The sequence below is a fragment of the Athalia rosae genome, chromosome 1, assembly GCF_917208135.1.
Source record: "Athalia rosae chromosome 1, iyAthRosa1.1, whole genome shotgun sequence".
Classification (NCBI taxonomy): Eukaryota; Metazoa; Arthropoda; class Insecta; order Hymenoptera; family Athaliidae; genus Athalia; species Athalia rosae.
The window spans coordinates 32,274,178-32,295,327 of record NC_064026.1 but is presented as its reverse complement, the minus strand read 5'-3'; the positions used below and the strand labels follow the sequence as shown (position 1 = coordinate 32,295,327).

At 40.8% G+C, this 21,150-nt stretch overlaps 3 protein-coding genes across 7 annotated transcripts in view; 2 read left to right on the top strand and 1 right to left on the bottom strand.

Annotated features, from left to right (window-relative positions):
- LOC105691622 (parathyroid hormone/parathyroid hormone-related peptide receptor-like) overlaps window positions 1-16,616 on the top strand; it is a 29,857-nt gene extending 13,241 nt beyond the window's left edge. For 3 of the 5 annotated variants that reach the window (XM_020855597.2, XM_012410244.3, XM_048660197.1), the window contains 11 exons: window positions 3,771-3,858; window positions 7,147-7,250; window positions 8,650-8,805; window positions 12,330-12,424; window positions 13,101-13,432; window positions 13,791-13,921; window positions 14,263-14,348; window positions 14,444-14,588; window positions 14,670-14,943; window positions 15,162-15,313; window positions 15,390-16,616. In XM_020855597.2, coding sequence (XP_020711256.1) covers window positions 3,771-3,858; window positions 7,147-7,250; window positions 8,650-8,805; window positions 12,330-12,424; window positions 13,101-13,432; window positions 13,791-13,921; window positions 14,263-14,348; window positions 14,444-14,588; window positions 14,670-14,943; window positions 15,162-15,313; window positions 15,390-15,530 — 1,704 coding nt within the window. In that variant the 3' untranslated portion in view covers window positions 15,531-16,616. Of the gene's footprint in view, window positions 1-3,770; window positions 3,859-7,146; window positions 7,251-8,649; window positions 8,806-12,329; window positions 12,425-13,100; window positions 13,433-13,790; window positions 13,922-14,262; window positions 14,349-14,443; window positions 14,589-14,669; window positions 14,944-15,161; window positions 15,314-15,389 lie in introns of those variants that run through there. The other 2 variants (XM_012410245.3, XM_048660198.1) reach the window with 2 other exon arrangements.
- Window positions 16,617-16,754: 138 nt separating this feature from the next.
- On the bottom strand, window positions 16,755-18,232 carry LOC105691625 (protein SCO1 homolog, mitochondrial). Its single transcript, XM_048660218.1, has 5 exons — window positions 18,093-18,232; window positions 17,857-18,013; window positions 17,408-17,774; window positions 17,112-17,317; window positions 16,755-17,021 (listed from the first exon to the last, which is right to left on the bottom strand). Exons 2-5 carry the CDS (start codon window positions 17,905-17,907, stop codon window positions 16,836-16,838), a joined length of 810 nt encoding a protein of 269 aa, XP_048516175.1. The 5' UTR covers window positions 17,908-18,013; window positions 18,093-18,232; the 3' UTR covers window positions 16,755-16,835.
- A 52-nt stretch (window positions 18,233-18,284) lies between these two features.
- On the top strand, window positions 18,285-21,138 carry LOC105691624 (dihydrolipoyl dehydrogenase, mitochondrial). The gene is made up of 7 exons (XM_012410246.3): window positions 18,285-18,445; window positions 18,808-19,096; window positions 19,236-19,602; window positions 19,760-20,104; window positions 20,185-20,276; window positions 20,358-20,683; window positions 20,766-21,138. Exons 1-7 carry the CDS (start codon window positions 18,404-18,406, stop codon window positions 20,829-20,831), a joined length of 1,527 nt encoding a protein of 508 aa, XP_012265669.2. The 5' UTR covers window positions 18,285-18,403; the 3' UTR covers window positions 20,832-21,138.
- The last annotated feature ends 12 nt before the right edge of the window (window positions 21,139-21,150 follow it).

Here is a 21,150-nt window from a genome sequence, read left to right as displayed (position 1 = left end):
TATATCCTATTGTATTAGCTACCTTTCATTCGGTTTCTCCAAGAGACCGGACAGAACGCTGTTTTGTATTTTCTTTTCTTCTTTTCACTCCCACAAAGCTTTGTACGAACGCTACGACCTTTTCCAAGTTCGTACTACCTACAACCGCTAATTTTTGCCGATGAATGATTTTTCGGAGGCGGAAAAAAATGAGCGAATCGACGCGATTCCCTGAGCTTTTCGAACAGACGGGTTTTTGCTCTCGCGAACTACCGGCTAAACGGCGGTAAATGATCTTCGAGCGATCCCTTCGACGGCGGTGTGCCCCGAGCGACGAAGAAGAAAAATAAATTTCTTGTTAAAGAAAGAGGTGGTAGGAATTTCTTGCACGCCCGGGAATCGAACGACGGAGATGAGAATCGTTAATTGAATCGATATCGCTTAACCGCGAGAAAATCTTCCCATTCACGTAACGTCCTGTATTAAAGGTACGAGGGACAACGTTGTGCAATTAATCGACCTACTTGTATCTTGGAAAATGACAATATATTCCGTAAAGCTCTGTATACCTCGACATTCGATCGAGAAAAGTTTATTATCGCGAGGAATTCACGAACGATAAGGTCGAGATCGTGATGGAAAATCAGCGAAACGATCGTGTCTGAAATTAGTCAACGAACCGAAGCGTGATTTCATTATTGTGTTTCTGGGTTGCGGCATACGATTCTTGTTGTTGTTGTTGTTGTTCTCACTCAACATTATTTCATACGTACGAGTACCGCAGAGATGAGCTGTGAACTTTCCTCATAAATAATGCAAGACGTGGTCGAATCTCATGAAAGAAACTGGAAAAAATTGAAAAAGGGGAACACCAAGACCTAAATACTTGCAAGTATCGGAGAGTCTTTCGTAGCGATTCTCGCTATCCCTTACCTTTTATATTCTCACCAACGAATCTCTTTGCGGACCCTCTGATTCCGAGTACTTTGCGGATTGGAATACGCAAGGTGTGAAACGTTCAACGTTGTTGAGATTATCGACCTTTGCGGCATTACGCTATTGCGGTTGAAAACGTAATCGCGTTTGATTTCTTTGATCGACTCAAACGGCTAGCGGGTGTTTCTGCTTGCGGACTTTCAGCTCTTTCTGCCGAGGATACTCCAGCGCTTTGATTAGGTATTTTATTTTCCTTTATTTATACATTCGCTGACCTTCTTTTATTCGCTCTCGTAACGATCCTCGCTTCGTTTCTCTTTTACTTTTTTCTCTCCATTCGCCGCGGTGCTTCGATCCTGCTCTTCCGCCTCGGACCTGCACAACGTGATCTCCCATCGCACGAATATCCCCTGCGAGGAAGAAGCTCGAAGGAAAATAATCATTTGTTATTCTCCAACGGTGAAGACTCGTTGGAAGGATTGACGGACGAATCGACCAAACAACGAAACAAATTTCACTCTCTCCTACCGCGCTGCCTCCCGCCGTTGCTTCGAATCGCTGATCGTGACCCGGCGGAAAAACCAACCCCTCTAATTAGCCGTCTCTCTGCCGAATCCTGATTTTTTAAGAACTCGGTAATTGAAATTTATGTACTCGAGTACACGATGTAACGGCATCGAACGATTCGAACGGGTCGTTTGATTCCGATTCCGATTGCGACAACGATGAGAGGAAATGTTCGAAATGTTTTACGCGTGTGCAGATTGAACCTTCGGAAAAATTGCGTCTCAATCTTTTCGCGAAAGATTGTTATCTTTTTAGCCGATTACGACCGTTTCATTTAATGTTCCGATCCTCGAATCCGGGGGACCCGCCTCCCTCATCGCGCAGCTTAATTCGGGAAAGGACGATGAAATTAGCCCCGTGGATCGCGATCCGAAGTCGCGTCTGGTTGAACATTTCGCGCCACCGATTCTCTCCGATCACGCCGGAGATCGTGAGCGCAAGGTTCGCTACTCCCGTACAATGACACGATAACGCGATTGTAAAAATCTGCAGCCCTCGTTTCGGGCTAGACTGTCGCCATGTGCTGCTCGATGTCTCCGGCTCACGCCGGTAAGACGAGTTTCATTCTTCCTTCGAAAATGGAGGTTTTGTTTCCCCATTAGGGGCGATGAATCAGCGGAATAAATTTAGATCGTATTCGCGAGTTGGTGCAACCCCTGTTTTTATTTATTTGGTTATTTTCATTTAATTTTTTTCAAGAGGAAACGAAAGAACGACTCCGTTGTCGCGACAATTTGCAAGCGATCATCCTACGTTGAGGGATCAAGAGACTTTGCGGTACCTACGTAGAGAAGGTGGAGAGCAATCGTTTTCAGAAATTGACACCAGACACTCGATTGCGACGAGAGTCACAGAGTTTAGATACAACGCCGGTAAGATGACGATTGATATACCAATTTCCGTTGTCTCGTCTACCAATTTATAAAACGAATGGCATTCCTCGCATCGGAAATGTAGTCGGATTCGCACCCTTATCTCGAATTCTGATTGACGCAGCATCCGCCCTCACGTTCTAAGTTATTCCGATTCATACTCCGAGCGAAGAAGACGTCACCGACCCCCGTAACGTCAAATCCACAGCTTACGATTCCTTTATTCGCTCCACTTTTTTTCCCCTCTTCTCAGACGTACTTCGCAACCCCAATGTAACCCACAAATCACAGCGGAGAAACTTCTCATCTGTCCCAGAGGTGGTAATTAAGCGCGAATAGGAATTAGGGGCGGATCACCGTTCGAGGGTCCTTGCGAAAATTAAACAAGTCTTCCCGGTCCCCTCCCTCGTTGCAGGTATCAAAGCTGGGAAATTCGGAACAGAATTAAACCGAGTGAACGAGCTTTATAAGATTGGGGTTCAAGCTTACCCGAGTTAAATGACCTTGTCAAGGGTTATTACATCCGGATGAGAATCATTCGATCGACGCCGTAGCCGATAGCCTTAATCGTCGCTAATTCATCTCCGAGGTTTAAGCTCGCAGGCCCTTCTCCTTCCCTCGATCCCATTTCTGTTGTCTTTGTCAACGATTCCCTTCTCGTGTACAGGCTGACCGAATTCCTCGAGTCGATGTCAAAGGCTCGGAAATTGTCCCCAGTGGTTTTCAAAATCTTGCTTTTCATAAACGATTATCGCTGATACAACCGCGAAAGTTTTGTCGAAAGTACCCAAAACTTATTTCTCAACTTCGAAGCACGCGAAGCTCGACTGCCAGCGACAACCCAACCAGACTTTTCGCAGTGATTTACAAATTTAAAAATGCCGACATTTTTTATCCAAAAATTTCACCCCTTTATGTGTGAGACTTTTTTCCATAGACCTCATCTTTTACGTCTTGTATAACCTGCAACATTATTTGCGAAAGCTCGCGCGGATGAATTCCTAGAGCGATTTTTTTTTTCTTCCAACTTTGTTCAACGGCCCTCAATGGTATGGAAGCAGAAAATTTAGGGAATGTAGAGCGTCTGAAACCACGCTTGAAAACATAGGTATGCCTATGGAAGTTTGTAGTATTCTAAACCGCATAAATAAAAGCGGGGCTGGAAATGATGAAACTACAGCAAACGATTCAAAATTTGGACTGACTATTTGCCCTAAACTATTTCATGCGGGATATTCCTGCAGAAACTGAGTTCTTTTCCAAGGATTTGTATCGGGGTTCTCTCGAAAGGGGTCTTAATTTTCGAACGAGAATCGCTCCTCGGTGGGATATGAATCAAACCGAAGGACGACTTTGCTAAACTACGAATCGCTCTCAACCGAAGCCAATAATTATATTTTTGTCACCCTGTTTCAGAGTATCGATTTCAACAGTCCCATCATCCAGGAACAGATGATGCAGCAGCAGGCAAAGAAATGTCACAACGGGTCGATGACGAATCAAGGTAATTTGGCTCAACTCACAATGCTTAGAAATTGAAAATATCCCTCATTTCTACTTTGGAATTCATCTTTTTTTTCGATCGATAATGCGCCGGTTCGTTGAAAATTATTTTCACCAAATCTTTGTTACCTACGTCCACTCACCCGGACGATTTATGGAAGATTATACATATCTCGGGATAAAGGAGAACACATAACATGCTCGGCGGTGTATTTACACTTATAAAAAACCAAAAAAAATTTCCAAAGAAAGTCCAAATAATATCGACAAACGTCGAATGGGATGTCCCATGAACTATAAAAAGTTTATTTCTCCTCCACTTCAACTCAATTAACCGACAGAAAACCCTAATTTATTTACCGTTATTTTTTCAACAATTATTATTTTGTCTCGACAATTTATATTTGACGAGCTTTTTTGTACACCTATGGTATCGTCTTCGATATCAAATGACCCTTGTCGTTGTTACGTTCATGTTCGGGAAATTAAAAAAAATTCTCCGTCTCAGTAACTCTTAAAAATCCGCATCTTTCACAAACCCCCAATCGTAGAACGTGTATTTCGCCTGAGGTGAAATCTGTCATTCTGTCGATTTTTCTAGCGTTAATTTTGAACGCCTGGTTTTATTGCATTTATGAGCTTTATTATCTCGCTGTTCGTCAGCTCCTAAAATTACAAATTCTGTTGCCTTCTTTACATTTTTTCTTCGGCGTACGGCAACCAATTTTGCGGGATCCTTTATCCGGCATTCCTTCTGCGCGCTCTGGAAGCTCCGGATGGAAAGATCAGCGCGTGAACTTGTTTCGTGGAACTTTACGACGGTTTCAAAGGGTGGAAATGGGTGAAAAAAGCTCGCACATAAAGTAGAACTTGTCGCATGTTTCGCGTCCCGGACTACATTCGTACAGGGCTGGTTGTTAGCCGTTACCGGTACCTCGGTGTCTCACCCATGTAATCTTTTTATCTTTATTTTTCCGTCGAGAGCTATAACATAGGGAACACGATTCGCTTTTTTTCTTCTAAACCATATCTAACAACGAGCATCCCCCGCAAGCGAAATTATGATCAAGATCGTTTCTCGAAGATCGGTGAAAAAAAAAAAAACCGCCGTTCTCCGGACCTTCGAGAGATGAAAAATAATAATTATAAGAAAATAAAATGAATAACGAGAGCGGTATAAACAATTTTTGCAGAGCGGACGGCTATAAGAGAGAGACGAAAATTTATGGAGGATGAAAATTAGTTGGTAAGTGCGCGGGGTGTCTGAGCGGCGTAGATAGCAGCGGGACGGAGAAAAATAAGAAAAATGTAGATTGCATGAAGCAAAAGAGCCAGACCCAGAGAGATTGAGAAAATCACGAAACACGTTAGAAAATTTGGAGAACTTTCTTCTTGCAGATCAGCCGTTTCGGAGCGGTTAATCCCGACTCCCATATTTTCCGCGACTCACGATGTCACTTAATGCTATGACTATTCACCCTAAAAGACACCCTATTAAGTCCCCCTCCGCACCTCAGATTTTCAGCTGGGACCCGATAAATGCTCTCAGGCGTTGCCGAATCGAATTATCCTGCAGGACTCGATATTATTCAACGTCCGTCACGCCACTTGTAATGAATATTGGATTCATTAAAATTGAGAAAAAAAATTAAAACATAGTTATATTGAATCGAGGCATAATTTAATAAGATATCCTCGTTCTAAATTAAGTTAATCGAAAACTCTGATTCAGCGAAGAAAAATTTCGCATCTTTCTTATCAGGACCGCTTTTGAGAAAGAATGAAAAAAGGCACGAGAATGCTTTTGCAAAAAAAAAAAACGATAAATTTTGAGGGTAGGATTTGGAAACGACGTAATATACTGGTTAATTTATACGCCCCGTATGAGAAGCATGATGGCTGATAAGAGAAGTAGAGTTTGACAAGGGTCTGTGTTTCGTTGAGACAGACCTTCCGCAACTCTGATTCCTCCCTGATATTCAGTTCAAAAAACGCGGTAGACCGATCTAATTTTCAACCCCTTTCCGATTCTCTTTTTTCGTAACGATTTCTGCAAATTTCTGTTACACATGATACTATATGTTCAAATCACAAACAGTATACAATTCTCGAGTTCATAAATTATCGGTCCATGCCCTCGGGAATATTGTTCTCCGAAATCCCGTGAATTGCCTCGTATTTTTCGAAGCGGGCGGGCGGTTTGTGAATTTTAAACATCAAACAACAACGGTGAAGTTGCGCTTCCCGCGCACGTTCGACGCATGATAAAATATACAGGAAAAACGCGTGAATTAATGCGATAAGAGCGGGACCGAATCACAGTTTGTTCGCTGCACTTTAAATTCCGCGTCTCCCCTTCGCCTTTTTTATCTCTTTTTTTTTTCACGACGATCCACTCGACGCTCCTACGGTATATTCGTGAGTAATTGAAGGGGGAGATCGAGCTTCCTTCAAGATCGTTGGTATTTATTCTCGAGAATCCGGAGGAACTTTCGTAAGCCTAGCTATACGTATACCTACGTCATCCTCATAGATCGGTGTCGTGTCTCGTAATATACATATACAAATAGGCGGGGTATACCCCTACCTGTTCGGCGAAAGAAGCTCACGAGCGTCGTTGAATTTTTCTCTCCAATTTCCATGCGTCACGAGATGTGATATTACATATTTAGCATACACAATATTTATGTCACACCCGAACGCTGATAACGCGCCTGTTCCACGTTTCTATCATCTTATTTCATCCCATTTCCGTTCTTATTATTCCATAAAATTCGTCCGTAACGATATCCCGTATTTATAACTCATTGCGTGTACCCTAAAGAAAAGGCATTGCAGAGAAGCGTCTATTCTTCCTCAACGTATGTTCGGCTCAAAAATAATAGGAGGACGAAATACATAAGATTCCTCACCGCCGCGAGGTTCGATCGAATTTTCTTCAGAATTTCGTTTGTCATATCCCGGCCGATCGGTTTAGTAATATCTTCGCTAAGTCGATCCCGTCTCTTTGTCGGAGAATAATGAAATAATAATACAATGCTCAGCTCGACGTGGCCTGAATATGGATTCGATCATCCCAACAATGTGAGAATATCTGGCCTGCGATTTGACCGATCTAATGAGAAAAAGAGAAGTTAAAGGAAAGGCAGAAAAAAGAGACGACTGAAGATACCGTGACAAATCGTGGACATCCAGAAAATGTATACGTAGTACATGCGGATGAATCGATTGCCCGAAAAAGCGATGTTCTCCAAATTATTTCAACGTTTCTTGTGATGTCGTTTTTCAGGCTGGTGCCCGGAAATCTGGGACGGAATTCTTTGCTGGCCGTCGACATCCCCGAATGCAGTTTCCACCCTGATTTGTCCGCATTACATAGCAGGCTTTGTTCCGGTAAGTTTCTGAAATCTAACAATGTACAATATTACTTCTAGATCGTACGGTATTATTCCCACGTTTGAAAATTCGTCGTAAGGTGAAGGTAATTCATCCGATTATATTCAGCCGACCTGTAGCGAGAAAAGTCAAAAGTTCACGTCAGACGCACGTGGGCTCGGAACATAAAATTTCATATTCCTTAGATATAATAATAAACTTTCGCAGGCTTTTAAAGCACCGCGGCAGATTAATTATCCGCCATAACGTTAATTCGCAGCGATGTTCGCCGGTTGGGGTGGTCGTGAAATTTTCCCCAATAATATCACCCACTTACCGATTCTTCGCACGCGCGTTAACCCCGTAATTTAGATCTTCCACAAAACTGGTAAGTTTCCTCAGTTTTTATCCGCTCGAAACCCCTTTCAACACCTTTTTTTTTTTTTTTTTTTTTCTTCTTGTCAGAATCTGATGATAGCGGATACCGGAATCCCGCTGTAGAGTGAAACGTTTGTAAAAGAATTTCAATATTTTTGGAGGAAAAATATGTGAGGAAGCGAGGAGGGCTTCTTTTATTCGAGTGAATGGGGGAGGCCTTTCGCATTTATCGAATCATAGTTGGTCTTCTTTTTATTTCCTCTGTTCAAAATATCCACCAATCGTGTACGTACGGAATCCCAGCTACTGCACCCTTCGTGACGCGGTCGTTTGACATTCGAGAAAATATGCTCTAGGAATAGAAATAGAAGAAATGAAGAGAATAATAATCGAAGCTTTGCGCCGCGGCGAAGTTTCGACCGGAAAAATGAATCGAGCGTCGTCCAAGGCATTGAAATTCGTACAAATTCATGAAACGAAATGTACAACGAAATACGTCTCAGTTATTTATTTTACCAGCCCCAGCTGTGCGGTCGCGTTGTTGGGAAAAAAAAAAATGAGCGAACGCGAATGACGAACTCCTCTCTTACGTTACATATTCAACGGGAATTCTGTGTTCATCATCGAAATAACCCGCTAGAGAATTGACCCTCGTAAAATGTCACCACGTGTCTAGACGAATCGGCCGCGGACTCTACGGCGAATAATATCGTGAGTGCTGCACACCCGCGTTGCGATGCGTCGCTCAACAGCTGCAGCGTTTCGTTCAATTTTTTTCCATATTATCGTGAGCTGGAGGGGAAATTCTCATCAAATTGACCACCCCCCAAAGGCTGATGAATACTAATTAAATTTACATGCCGAACTGCGCCACCCTAGGGTCGACTGTATTAAACTACTTCACAGTCAAGACGCATAGATCGCAGAGTTCGGCTTCTCGCGATTCGGACGTATCCCTGCGGACTGTTGTATACGATCTGCATAATCACGCAGCGAGACGAAAAAAATTATAGGTGAGTTTTTTTTTTCATCTTTTCAGGCAAATGCAACGAGATCTTGCATGGCCGATGGAAACTGGTTTTGGAACGCAGATACCAACAGTACGTGGAGTAATTACACTCAGTGTTACAGCGCTCCCCTTGTTAAGGTCTTGATGGACCTTCCCACCCACCACAGCAACGTCACTCTGTCCGGGGTAAGCTCCTTCCACTTTTTTTTTTCCATCTGTTTGAAAATAATCACATTGCTATAGCGAAGGTGAAATTTTATCAAATTCGCGCAAGACGACGCAATTTTTTCATCACGAGCTTCTGCAAAAACTGTCGAACTTATCGCGTCGCATATACGCACAATAAGACAATGATGACACACAAGAGTGTGTCAAAAGTACAACAGCTACTCTGAACCATTTAAGTTTTCGGAGAATTGATTTCCATGAAAATTAAACTTGTCGATGGGAGAAAATGTTCTCAGGTCAGATGGTCGTTGAAATTTTTTTTCTCTTCATTTTGAACCGAGAAGGGAATAAGGCCTCGAGGTATTTTCATAATCAACGATCTACATGCATAGTTATGATCACTGTTACCTATTCTTCGGGAAATTGGCGGAATCCTGCGAGGTGTTGCTGGGTTATTAGAGAAAATTCAAAGAAATGGGGCGGCAAATGCGCGGTAGAAAATGGATGGATGCATATAGATATATAAGGGAGGAAAGAGGACGGTAAGGTAATCTAGTACACCAATTTCCCATCCACGCGCCTTAGTTTGCGAATATCGAATTACCGTAAAATCCATCCAATCTCCGTGCGGTTTGTACGAATAAACATGTATAGGTATATTCACCTCTGTCTACCAGAAGGAACAAATATTTCCACTCGAATTCGTGCAGATGTAATGTATAATTTACCGAACACCGCGTTGACTCGAAATTGAACCAAGCAAAGGGATCAGCTGATAGTCTGACTTGGAGGCACCCTTAGACGACATAACGATTAAGTGATCCGTGTACCTACGTAATTAGCCGATCGCCTCGAGATAAACTCCTTACGGACTCGAATTAATGTACGTAACGATCGTGTGGGGCCGGGGTATCACGGGTTCCCTGTATTTCTCGTACAATTTTGTCAACTAGGACCGCAACTGCTACCGGCGCCAACGACTTGGAAGAAAAGCGAAGACTCAGATTCGTTCAAAAACCTTCCGCCGCTCGAGTGACTAAAGTCCAGTAATCTTCCAGTTTTTATGTACAACGAAATGAAAACAGTGCGTTCTCTGCAGATGTTTGATTTGACAAATGTTCGCGTTTGTGGTGATGGGAGGGCACCCCGTATCACGTCAGCTCTAGCAGGTCGTCGGACGGAACGAGTAGCACCCCCAACGTGGATGAATCCACCTCCCTCGTGAAATGACCGCAATCGAGCACAAGAATTTCTCCACGAGTGCAGATGAATATAGCATTCCATACTTGATAAATTGTATTGCAGCGAACTATTGAGCCCAAAAATTAGCTTTCGGAGCTATTGGGGTGATTTGTTTGATTGTGCTACGTGTTTGTATTATTATACCGCTGTAAATGGGTGTCTTAGATGTTGGGGTAAAATACAACGTCGGACGGATGTTTCGAGTTCTACGCGCAATGTACGTCATGGATGTGCAGCGTACGTACGTACCTATGCGTATACATATACCATGTACAATACATGTATCAGACCTATAGGCTTTGCGCAAAGATAATCGATCAACTATAACAATATAAATTAATTCCATTAACTGCTCGAATAACCAGCGGAATAATGAGAGAAAGCTACGCCCATAGTCCCTTTACTGCGTAACGGAATCGATTTGACATTCCAACGATATCAATAACTCGGATAAACCTGACGTTACTCGTTACAGCTTCGCGCGTTGAAAACTAAAAGTGCGTAATTTATGGTTCTTTTCACGTATTTCCATCTCGTTGATTTTTTTTATTTTGTCTTTTTAATCAATCTAGTACGCAAACTTTGAAATTTCATGCGACGGTATTGTGTAATTTCCTTAATGCATTTCCGGAACAGCGATTCGCCACGACCCACACGAATTTTTTCAACTCTTTTTCCGTCCATTCTTTTTTCACTTTTTTCAACTCTGAAATTTCGCAACACTTGCCTGTGCAGGGATATAATGCGATGGCCACGATAACGATAAGATCCAAGATAAAAGTTTAACGGTAATAATAAAAACACTTCACTTTACCTAAAGTATCTCTTAACTTTGCACTAAAAAATAAAAATTGCGAAACCGCTTTAATTGGATAGAGCGTTTCGCTATTTTAAAGAGTTTTATGGATATGCTATACGTAGAGCTGTTTGGTTTGAAAATTGATCAAACTCCCCGTCCGTTGATTCATAACGTAGTGATAATCTATATTCCAGAATGCTGAATTAATTTATCCTTCGCGTTATTCAAATCTTTTTTTTTTCACACCGTCTCGCCCTGGGGTACAAAAATGGTAATATTCAAGGTTCGAGGTTCGAGTGAACACCTCTTTTTCAAATACGGCCAATCAAACGTATCTCGATATACTTGTGTCAACAACGCACCTTGCAATGTATCGGACAATTTCTGAATAATTCGATGCAATATTTGCATATCGTTCGAAAGGCACGCTCTCAATTTATCTTTGCATATAATCCATGTCTTTCATGAACGAAACATCTATTCGGTTTTGTTCAAGGGGAAAGAAAGTCTTATCCGCTGTGACGAACGTATGATACTAGATCGGTGATATTTTACATGTAAATTCATATTTACGTACATGGCTTTCATTTGCCTTGAGGTACCATCGAATGTCGTAATAGTCAATCTTGCCGATCGAATCGTCTGGAGGCCGACGGTGGTATGGTACCGATAATTATTGACGTGTCGAAGTAAAAGCAAGGCGATAGTACGGGGAAATTGCTTAACCACGAGGGTCAAAGTGATCGCAATTAATCCATCCTCGAAGAATTTCAATCAGGCCAAGGGTTCGGGGCGTAACTGAGTATAAAATTATCGATTCTCTACCGCAGCGTGCTGAATAAAAACATTGAAGCTCTAACGATGGAAGAATAGGGTAAGAACGTATGTATGTTATCGAAGGTGTTCAATCAGTCCCTCTTTCAAAGATCACAATCGCTCTGTGAGCACTGCTGACGGAAGGACAGATCGGTTTGCGCAGCTTCTTTCCAATTTAAATTTCGATGCATTGGAAATGTCACAATATCTGAAATAAAACTGTACATGGTATAAGACAGCCGATCGATAACTGGAATACTGGGCGATCTGATATTTTTCAATTTAACAATATTGATTCAACTTGGAATCCTTCGCTATCATGGATCATAAATCGGACTCATCGTGAACAAAAAGCAAAACTAACGAAAGATAAGAGAATAAAGATAAAACACGCCTCATTCGGTAGTCTAAGAACGAGAGTCTTGCCATTATCGGTTTACCCTATACCTCGTAGTGTCGACCCTTGAATGAACGTTTCACCAGCCCATAAAAGCTATACTTTTTATCTCAAACAGCTCTCAGGTCTTTGAAGTAAAACTAAACTTGATATAAAACTTAGTGTTTTCGGTAGATCGTTTTTACTCTCTACACGCTTCTCACCGAAGCATTCGATAAATGTACTTTTTTCATCTTCATATTTAGACGTACCGACAGGATGGACAAAAAAAAAAAAATTCTTTTTCAGAAATACATTTCCGTCGTCAAGACTATCTCCGCCGTCGGATACTCTGTCTCTTTGTCAACTTTGATTGTCGCATTCTGCATCCTGGCAACGATCAAGTAAGAATTAATTGATTAATTTTATTTATTCATTATTTTGCAACCAATAGTACTCAATTATGACCACATAAACTAAGAATATTCGGGGTGCGAAGCTTTTCCCCGTTCTTACGATGGTCATCGTCGGTCATTTTTTCCCCCATTGCGATCTAATGACGGGGGTAACACAAACGAGAACGAATATCCTAATACATACGTTGGGCCGTTGAAAAGTTTTCGCAGTGATAAATCTCATAATATACGGTGCAGTTAATCAGACTTTCGTTCGAGTGTGGCTCGCTGCAGAAGTTGCCCTTTATACTTATAAGATGATAGACGATCCAGATTTCTCACTTCTCGGATACTAACAATGAGGAATGTCAACCTGCAACGACTTTCCGGTATAAACCGAAAAACTGTATCACGCAACTTTGAAACCAACAATATTTTCGTATTCTCTCCATGTGTTACTGTATACGTGATTCTTGAGGGAAAACTTCAGAATCTATGCACATCTAAACATGTTTATCGCACCCTCATGCGGAACAAGTTGGACTAAAAATAAGAAAATAAAAAATACGCACTATAGACGTGAATAAATTTCAGCTGCGAAGCCTGCGTAGATCGTAGCTAATTCTGCAAACTTTTGTACCGTCGATGGGAAAATATTAATAACGAATTGCCCATTATTTCACAGGAAATTGAGATGCCCGAGGAACATGTTGCACATGCATCTGTTTGCGTCGTTCATGACGCGGGCCTTCATAGCTATATTAAAACACCCGATATTCCCTAATGGCATCGGGTTGTCTTCGGACGTCCTGGTTACCGGTGACGAAAGTTACTGGCTGGCAGATGCGGCTGAAAGCAATTGGCAGTGCAAAGCGTTTACGAGTGTTTGGCAGTATTTCATACTGGCGAATTATTCTTGGATATTGATGGAGGGCCTCTACTTACACAACTTGGTATTTCTTGCGCTCTTTACGGATTCGAATTCGAGCATCGCTGGATACGTCATTCTGGGATGGGGTGAGTGAACAATTGTTGAAGTACCTGATACGAATCTCTCGAATATTTGTAAAACTTTGTTGCTAGTGCATCGCATCGCGGAATCGCAGATTTCACGGCATTTCTGAAAACTATAAATTGCGAACAAGAAATCCTGTAGTTATTAGCTCGCACCCTCAGCTAAGAGCGCAGGAACTTTATTTCTGAATAGGCTCGTTATATCTTGAACAGGTTCATAAAATGGAATCATATCACCCGACATACGTAACACCTTTTATTTATTCATGAAATCTCGATGCCTGTTTTTTTCCAGATCCTTTATAACGAGATACAGGAACAATGTTCTACATTTGAAATAGGAATTTTTGTTTTCCAACAGGATTACCCGCTATTTTTGTCCTTCCCTGGGTCGCGGTCAGAGCTGCGTTGGAGGATACGTATTGCTGGACGACGCATATAAATCCTCTTCTATTTTTAATAATCCGAGTGCCCACAATGCTCTCCATATTGGTTTGTATACAACAATGATTCGAAATTTACCCAGATTCATTCAAATTGCTGAAAACTTTTCGAAATATGTCTAAATCAAACGTGAAATTCTCCGTCGAATTATATCTATGGTCGTATTATTCTTTCCGCGTTGAATGTTAAAGGCGACGTTATTTCCATCAAATAAGAGGGGTAATTGAGGAGATATTATCTCAACGTTATACCTAAAGTAGCAGGAAATTACGTCCCCGGTCTTGCGAGCTTATTGTCATAATTACAGAGAGGATAGGAAAACGCCGTTCGGATTACGTATACCTATAATATAAGTCTAAATAATTAATCCGAGTTTATTAACGCTTCAGATAAACTTTGTGCTGTTTATCAACATCGTACGAGTGCTTTTGTCGAAACTGAGGTCTACAGTCTCAGAGGAGACGCAGAGATACAAGTAAGGATAAGCCACTGCGTAGATTATTGCAAAGCTAGTAAACCAGACGAAACATATCCATCCCACCATTATTAATTCAAATGTTTAAATTTCAGACGCTGGGCTAGAAGCACTTTGGTACTTGTTCCACTTTTCGGTGTCCATTACACCGTGTTCTTAGGGATGTCTTATGGAATCGCGTCAAACGAGGTGGTGGAAACGGTCTGGCTTTTCTGTGACCAACTCTTCGCGTCTTTCCAGGTGAAAAGGATAAAAAAAAAGGTTTCGACGGTCACTCGAACTATTTTTTATTTTTTATTTATTTTTTTTGTTTCATTTCAGGGATTCTTCGTCGCCGTTCTGTATTGTTTTCTCAACGGAGAAGTACGAGCTGAAGTTTCGCGAACTTGGAGGGGTAGAAAATGGCCCCGTTTCCACCGTGGACGTTGGGGACCAAGACCATCGACGCAATCCTGTAGCACCTGTAGCGGCAACGCTATAAAATTGAACAAAAAACCAAAAAATACCAAATGGTGGAACGAACCTTGGACATGTTGTTGCTGCACAAGGCGATCAAGCGTCAACCGCTCGACTCACAGCATGGCGAGTACGCAAGGTGTCCATTCGTACCTTTTTTTTAATTGCCGAAGGGGTTGTCGGAGGAACAGAGAAACCTCAAAGATTATATAAATCGATCAATGAATTTTCATTACACAAGATTTATCAGAAATTTATTTCCCCTCGGATGTACGTTAATAGTGATTTCATTTCGATATAGGTAAATTTAATTGGTTGTAGAGAAATTAACTTGTCAACGTTTATCTATTTAATCAGACGTAGAAACGAGAGGATGTAGTCTGGCTAGCAGCCGAGGTTACCTTGAGGTCGCAGGTACAGGAACAGGAAGTCGGAGTCAGGCAAATTTGCACATGTCCCCGTTGTGTAGCAAATATACGGATCAGTCGCTTTTGTCGTTCTGTTCAAACGTAAGTATCAATTAAAAGGGTCAGTTCTAAATGTGTAGACCTGTTTCCGTTGGTTTTAATTATTCTCTTTTTAAAGCTATCCGAAATGTCCGCCTGCGGGATGGCCCAGGCGGTAGAAAAAGGTGATAAAATTCGAGAGCAGCACAGATGGAGTGACTCGGAATGTTGTCATCTGGCTTACGAATTGCATAGTCTTCAAAAAAACGCGCATCCGTAATAAATTAATTGGAAACAATGGTAATTGAACGATTTGAAAAAATTCACCGCGTGTAATCGCGTCTGTTGTGACACAAGTATAATGAAAACTGTAGGGATGCACGATGCTGTTTGTACAAAATCTTGTAAAATTTTTGCGATCGTTGTGAAGTGCAACATATCATCCGACCGAACTTTGATCTACTATTCGTCGCACCATTAATTATATTTCACTGAGAATGCGTAAAAATGAATATATCCAGTATTATTTTCGGATAAGTTCTTCTGAAGAGGTGAATTATAACATGGAACGGTTTCTGTTCGCTATGTACTATGTTGTCTCTCTATGTGAAATATTCACGATGAAGATGAAGAATTGATTTTTACTTTGTATGAGTCGCATGGGTATGGGATATGATATCGTGGAATTGGCATGCGGAAAGTGTAATTCCAGGAATGGAAACGCGAGGAAAATCGCGTTCTATGGAGTGGGTGTATGTCGAGAATAATAGAAATACGAACGTACCTTTTGAAATTTCATTCTAATATTTCGTTAGTCAAGCAAATTCTTCGTTTTTGTATATTTAGAGGCAGTATTTTGATATTGATGGAATACCGAAAGAGGATAATATATTTATATATGTATAGGTATAAGATAAAGCTATATTTATATAGTGTAAGTATAACTTTAGAGGATGTATTAAAAAATTGAGTATTCGACACAGTCGGTTTATATCATTGGTACCTCGACGCATACTTGTCATAATATTTTAAGGAAATAGATACTGTACCTATATGCAAATTTATACATATATTTTAAATATATCCCTCGTATAGAAACGAGCGGTAGATACGCCGTGTAAGATTGTTTCGAATCATGATATACTTTATACGATGTTATTGAAATTTACCTTTACTTACCACGGAATTTGGAGTAAAAAAATCGATGTTAAAAAAATGAATTGTGTATACCTCATTAGCTCTCTAATATGTGTTAACCATTAAACATATGAATTTGTGAACATGTTCGATGTAATGAAATGTATAAGACAACGCAGTATGTCAATCGATTAATAAAATTGAACAACTGACATGCTTACGTAAAAAATCGCTGATGATACTCATTATTTTTTCAACTAAATTGTATATTTGAAAATTAGAGTCTGGTGAGTGACTAGAAGTTTATACCTGACCCAGAATTATGCTTTGTTTCATTCAGATACCTGACTAATCGATAGCAATATAATTTCTTTCGAAATTTATCCTTTATTTACAAAAATCTACTACAAAACGTTCAGAACGATTCGTAATATAAAATGTTATAGCATCACGCTGGAGCAACTTCAGGTTTCGAAGTCAACGATGCAAACCAGCTCGGTTTATTCAATTTCTCGTACTTCTCCATGTGGAATAAAATACTCGTCGATATTTGATCAACGTTAAAAGTCTGACCGTAATAATCAACAAATGATCCCTCTGGATCTATTAAGTACATGATAATGGTGTGATCGACCTGAAATGTAAAATAAATTTATTATTCACGCTGTATTCAAATTTTCAAACACGTTTTTGCTGCAGTACTAATTGTCTAATAATTACTAACAATGTAGTCATTATCATCGTCTTTTGGCCCACTGCTAAAGTACACCCTATACGCTTTGCAAGCTTTTGCTACTTGCTCAGTTGAACCGGTAAGGCCAATGAATTTATCTGAAAATTCCCTGACATATTTTCCTACAACTGCTGGAGTGTCTCTGTCCGGGTCGACGGAAATGAATATCGGCTGAACTTTTTTTTGATGATTTGTTTCTGGAAAAGAACAAAGATGTCAATCGTCATCTAATCTAAATTTTACTTGATTGGAATTTGTAACCAAAACAAACAGAATCATCCAATCACCTAGCTCATTAATAACAGCAGCCAGTTTTTCTAGTTCATCTGGACAGATATCAGGGCAATGCGTAAATCCAAAATAAATCATTACCCACTCCCCCAAGAAGTCCTGGGACTTTACCGTTCGCCCGTTTGGATCGACTAACTCGAATGAGCCGCCGAGAGAAGCCTTTCCGATGGAACGTTTTCTCTCAGCTGCTAGCTTTCTGTCTTTGGCATCCTTCAAGTACGCTATGTATACTAATAAAGAACCGCCGACTCCAAAAGTGATTCCAACATTTTTCCAGCTGATTGGACCACGACTTTTCCAAAACGGCTCACGCTTGGGTAGCGGTATATTTTGATGTACGAAAGACGTATGCACGGATTTACTCTAAATGAAAATCTATAGGTTACAGGTGTATCATTCGAATTCAATTGGTAGTCAAAAAAACGAGTGTAGAAAGTAAGCTCACCAGTTGTCGAAAGTTTTTTTGCCATAAGGCGTATCTTCGAATCATTAACATTTTACAGGTGCTAAATCAGCAACAAGTATCGCATGAAGGTATGAAGGTGACTAATTTGCAGGGTATACTACTCCTCTTAAGGAACGATATCGCACAGTACTGATTGCTATGTAATAATTTATATAACTTAAGTCCTTCACAACGATCAATGTCTTGAGGCAATAGATAATTCAAATTCGACTAACCTCACACTTTAATACTTGTCAGAATCGCGTGAACATTTAGCAGACGACAAAGTTCGAACCGTTCATTGGACGGAGCGACCTTGTTGAGCCGACAGCTTTCTGCTGCTGGGCCAACTAGAGGTCGGCGTTGTTAAGTGAAGTTACTTTTCTATCGTCACAAGTCCTTCGAATCGAGAGAAGAATATCGAGAGTTCGAAACTTACTACAATTTCACAGCATTCGGGGTTTCCTTTTCTTCAAAGTCTAACCCCTCTTTTTCTGTCCGTAAGAAGTCGAACCCTACTCCTAAGTCGAACCATCACGAGGGTGCGATGCAGGCCAACTTTTGGAATTTGATTAACACATCCGTTCGGGTAAGATATTATTTTATCAATATACAATCATTGATTAACTACAATAGCTGTTTCACTTTCTAACTTGCCGTCTTATGATATCTCTTTCGCTTTTCTGTGAGGGCAATCGTCTGCTAGCATTGAGCCATTACCAAGACTCCGGTTATGTCACTTGCTATCAGTCCTGCACACCAGATCCGTGATCATGAAACTGCCTATTCATCCGAAATTCAAGCAATAGTAAAGATCACATCACTCAAAGTGTAATCAATTGATGTTTTCTTGATATAATCTTTTTACATCTTTTTCACCTGCAGACAATAGCCTTCTTTTTAGTATTATCACTTATAGGCTACAGTCCCCTGAAATTTTCCAAATTGCAGCCAGTATGTGTCAAGCGTGTTGTCAGCCCCGTGTTCTCAATAGCCCAGCAGCGAAGGTATGCAAGTTCCGTGGATGCTGACATTGTAATAATTGGATCTGGTCCCGGAGGCTATGTAGCTGCTATAAAGGCAGCCCAGCTGGGCATGAAAACAGTCTGTGTTGAAAAAGATCCGACATTGGGTGGAACGTGCCTCAATGTTGGGTGCATCCCTTCGAAGTCACTTTTGAATAATTCTCATTACTACCACATGGCTCATAGCGGTGATTTGCAAGAGCGTGGAATATTGGGCAAGTAATTTTTAATTCATCGTGAACAACATTCATAGCTGACGAGCTGTTCCCTTCCGAATTACCCAATACATGTTTTGATAATTCAATTAGTTAATTCATAGAGTATCGTAACAATGAATACAATCTTTATTCACAGTTGACAATGTAAAGTTGGACCTGGATAAGCTCTTGCAGCAAAAATCAAACGTAGTGAAAGCTCTAACGAGTGGAATTGCCGGGCTTTTCAAAAAAAACAAAGTAGAATGGGTAAAGGGGCATGGAAAAATCACTGGAAAAAATCAGGTCTCTGCATTGAACCCTGATGGCTCAGTTGGGACCACGATTAACACAAAGAATATCGTGATTGCTACTGGTAGCGAAGTCACACCGTTTCCTGGAATTGAGGTAGATGAAAAACAAGTAGTTTCTTCAACTGGCGCTCTGTCCCTGAATCCGGTACCCAAGCGGTTAATTGTTATTGGTGCTGGTGTCATCGGTCTTGAGCTGGGTTCAGTCTGGCAAAGGTTATTATAACTGTTTGTTTGTTTGTTCCGTCCAATTAAAGAAATAGCTGCACTTGAAATTTATGGATTCACTTATTCGCACAATAATGCAGATAATGCTACACAGTGTTCTGTTACCTTATGAAAAGCGGATTGAACGCATGTAAACTTTTTGCAGACTGGGGTCGGATGTAACGGCGGTTGAATACATGACTTCCATTGGTGGTGCTGGCATTGACGGAGAAGTCAGTAAAACTCTTCAAAAAATTTTAGGAAAACAAGGTCTGAAGTTCAAACTTGGAACTAAAGTAACAGGGGCTACTAGATCAGGTGGTGAGATCAAAGTCGCCATTGAGGACGCTAAGGATCCCAGTAAAAAAGAGGAATTACCTTGCGATGTCTTACTTGTATGCGTTGGCAGAAGGCCCTACACTCAAAACCTTGGTCTCGAAGATATCGGTATTGAAAGGGACGAAAAAGGAAGGATCCCAGTGAATAATAGATTCCAAACTGTCATACCTAAGTGAGTATGGTTCTTGAATAAATAACTGCAACTCAAGATCTTAGGAAATTCTCTACTGCAATCGTTTTATTCCTTATCAGCATCTACGCTATCGGAGACTGCATTCATGGACCTATGCTGGCGCACAAAGCTGAAGATGAAGGAATCATTACCGTTGAGGGAATTGCTGGAGGTAAGTTTTTCTTTTTTTAAATAGCATCAACTATACATCTGAAGTGTCAAAGAGTCTGACTCTGAAATAACATTTTCAAAGGTGCTGTGCATATCGACTATAATTGTGTGCCAAGCGTTGTCTACACCCATCCAGAAGTTGGTTGGGTAGGCAAGACAGAGGAGGACTTGAAAAAAGAAGGCATCGATTACAAAGTTGGAAAGTTCCCATATTTGGCCAATTCCAGGGCTAAGACTAACTTGGAAACTGACGGGTTTGCCAAAGTTCTAGCTGATAAGAATACTGATAAGATTCTTGGAGTTCATCTCGTTGGCCCAGCAGCTGGAGAACTTATCAACGAAGCTGTTCTAGCAATGGAATACGGCGCCAGCGCTGAAGACGTCGCGAGAGTGTGTCACGCCCATCCAGTAAGTAGACAGAAAATCTACTTTCTCTGACTAAAAACCAATTAGAATGGACTAGTATTCATTTTATAATTTTTTTTTCTAGACATGTGCAGAAGCTCTAAGAGAGGCGCATTTAGCCGCATATTTCGGCAAACCCATCAACTTTTAATCGAACTGACCCAAGGATGAAAAATGTATGAAACATCGTGATCGCTCATTACGACTATTGGATAGTTCGAGTTATAATATCAATATCACGTCGTAGGCATTAGCTAAAAGCAAAGCAATCGATGCCATCAAGTAACCGGAATAAAAACGTTGTAAATAAAGTTAACTAAATATCGTTACACAGCAGGTCTAGTAAACCCCATTGTAACAGTCATACCAATGTACTATCACATCAACTCTATCTATGTATTTATTAAAATCTGATATTAAAGTCCACCGGCTTATCAGAGCATGTGGGATAAAAAATATTTTTTTCAATT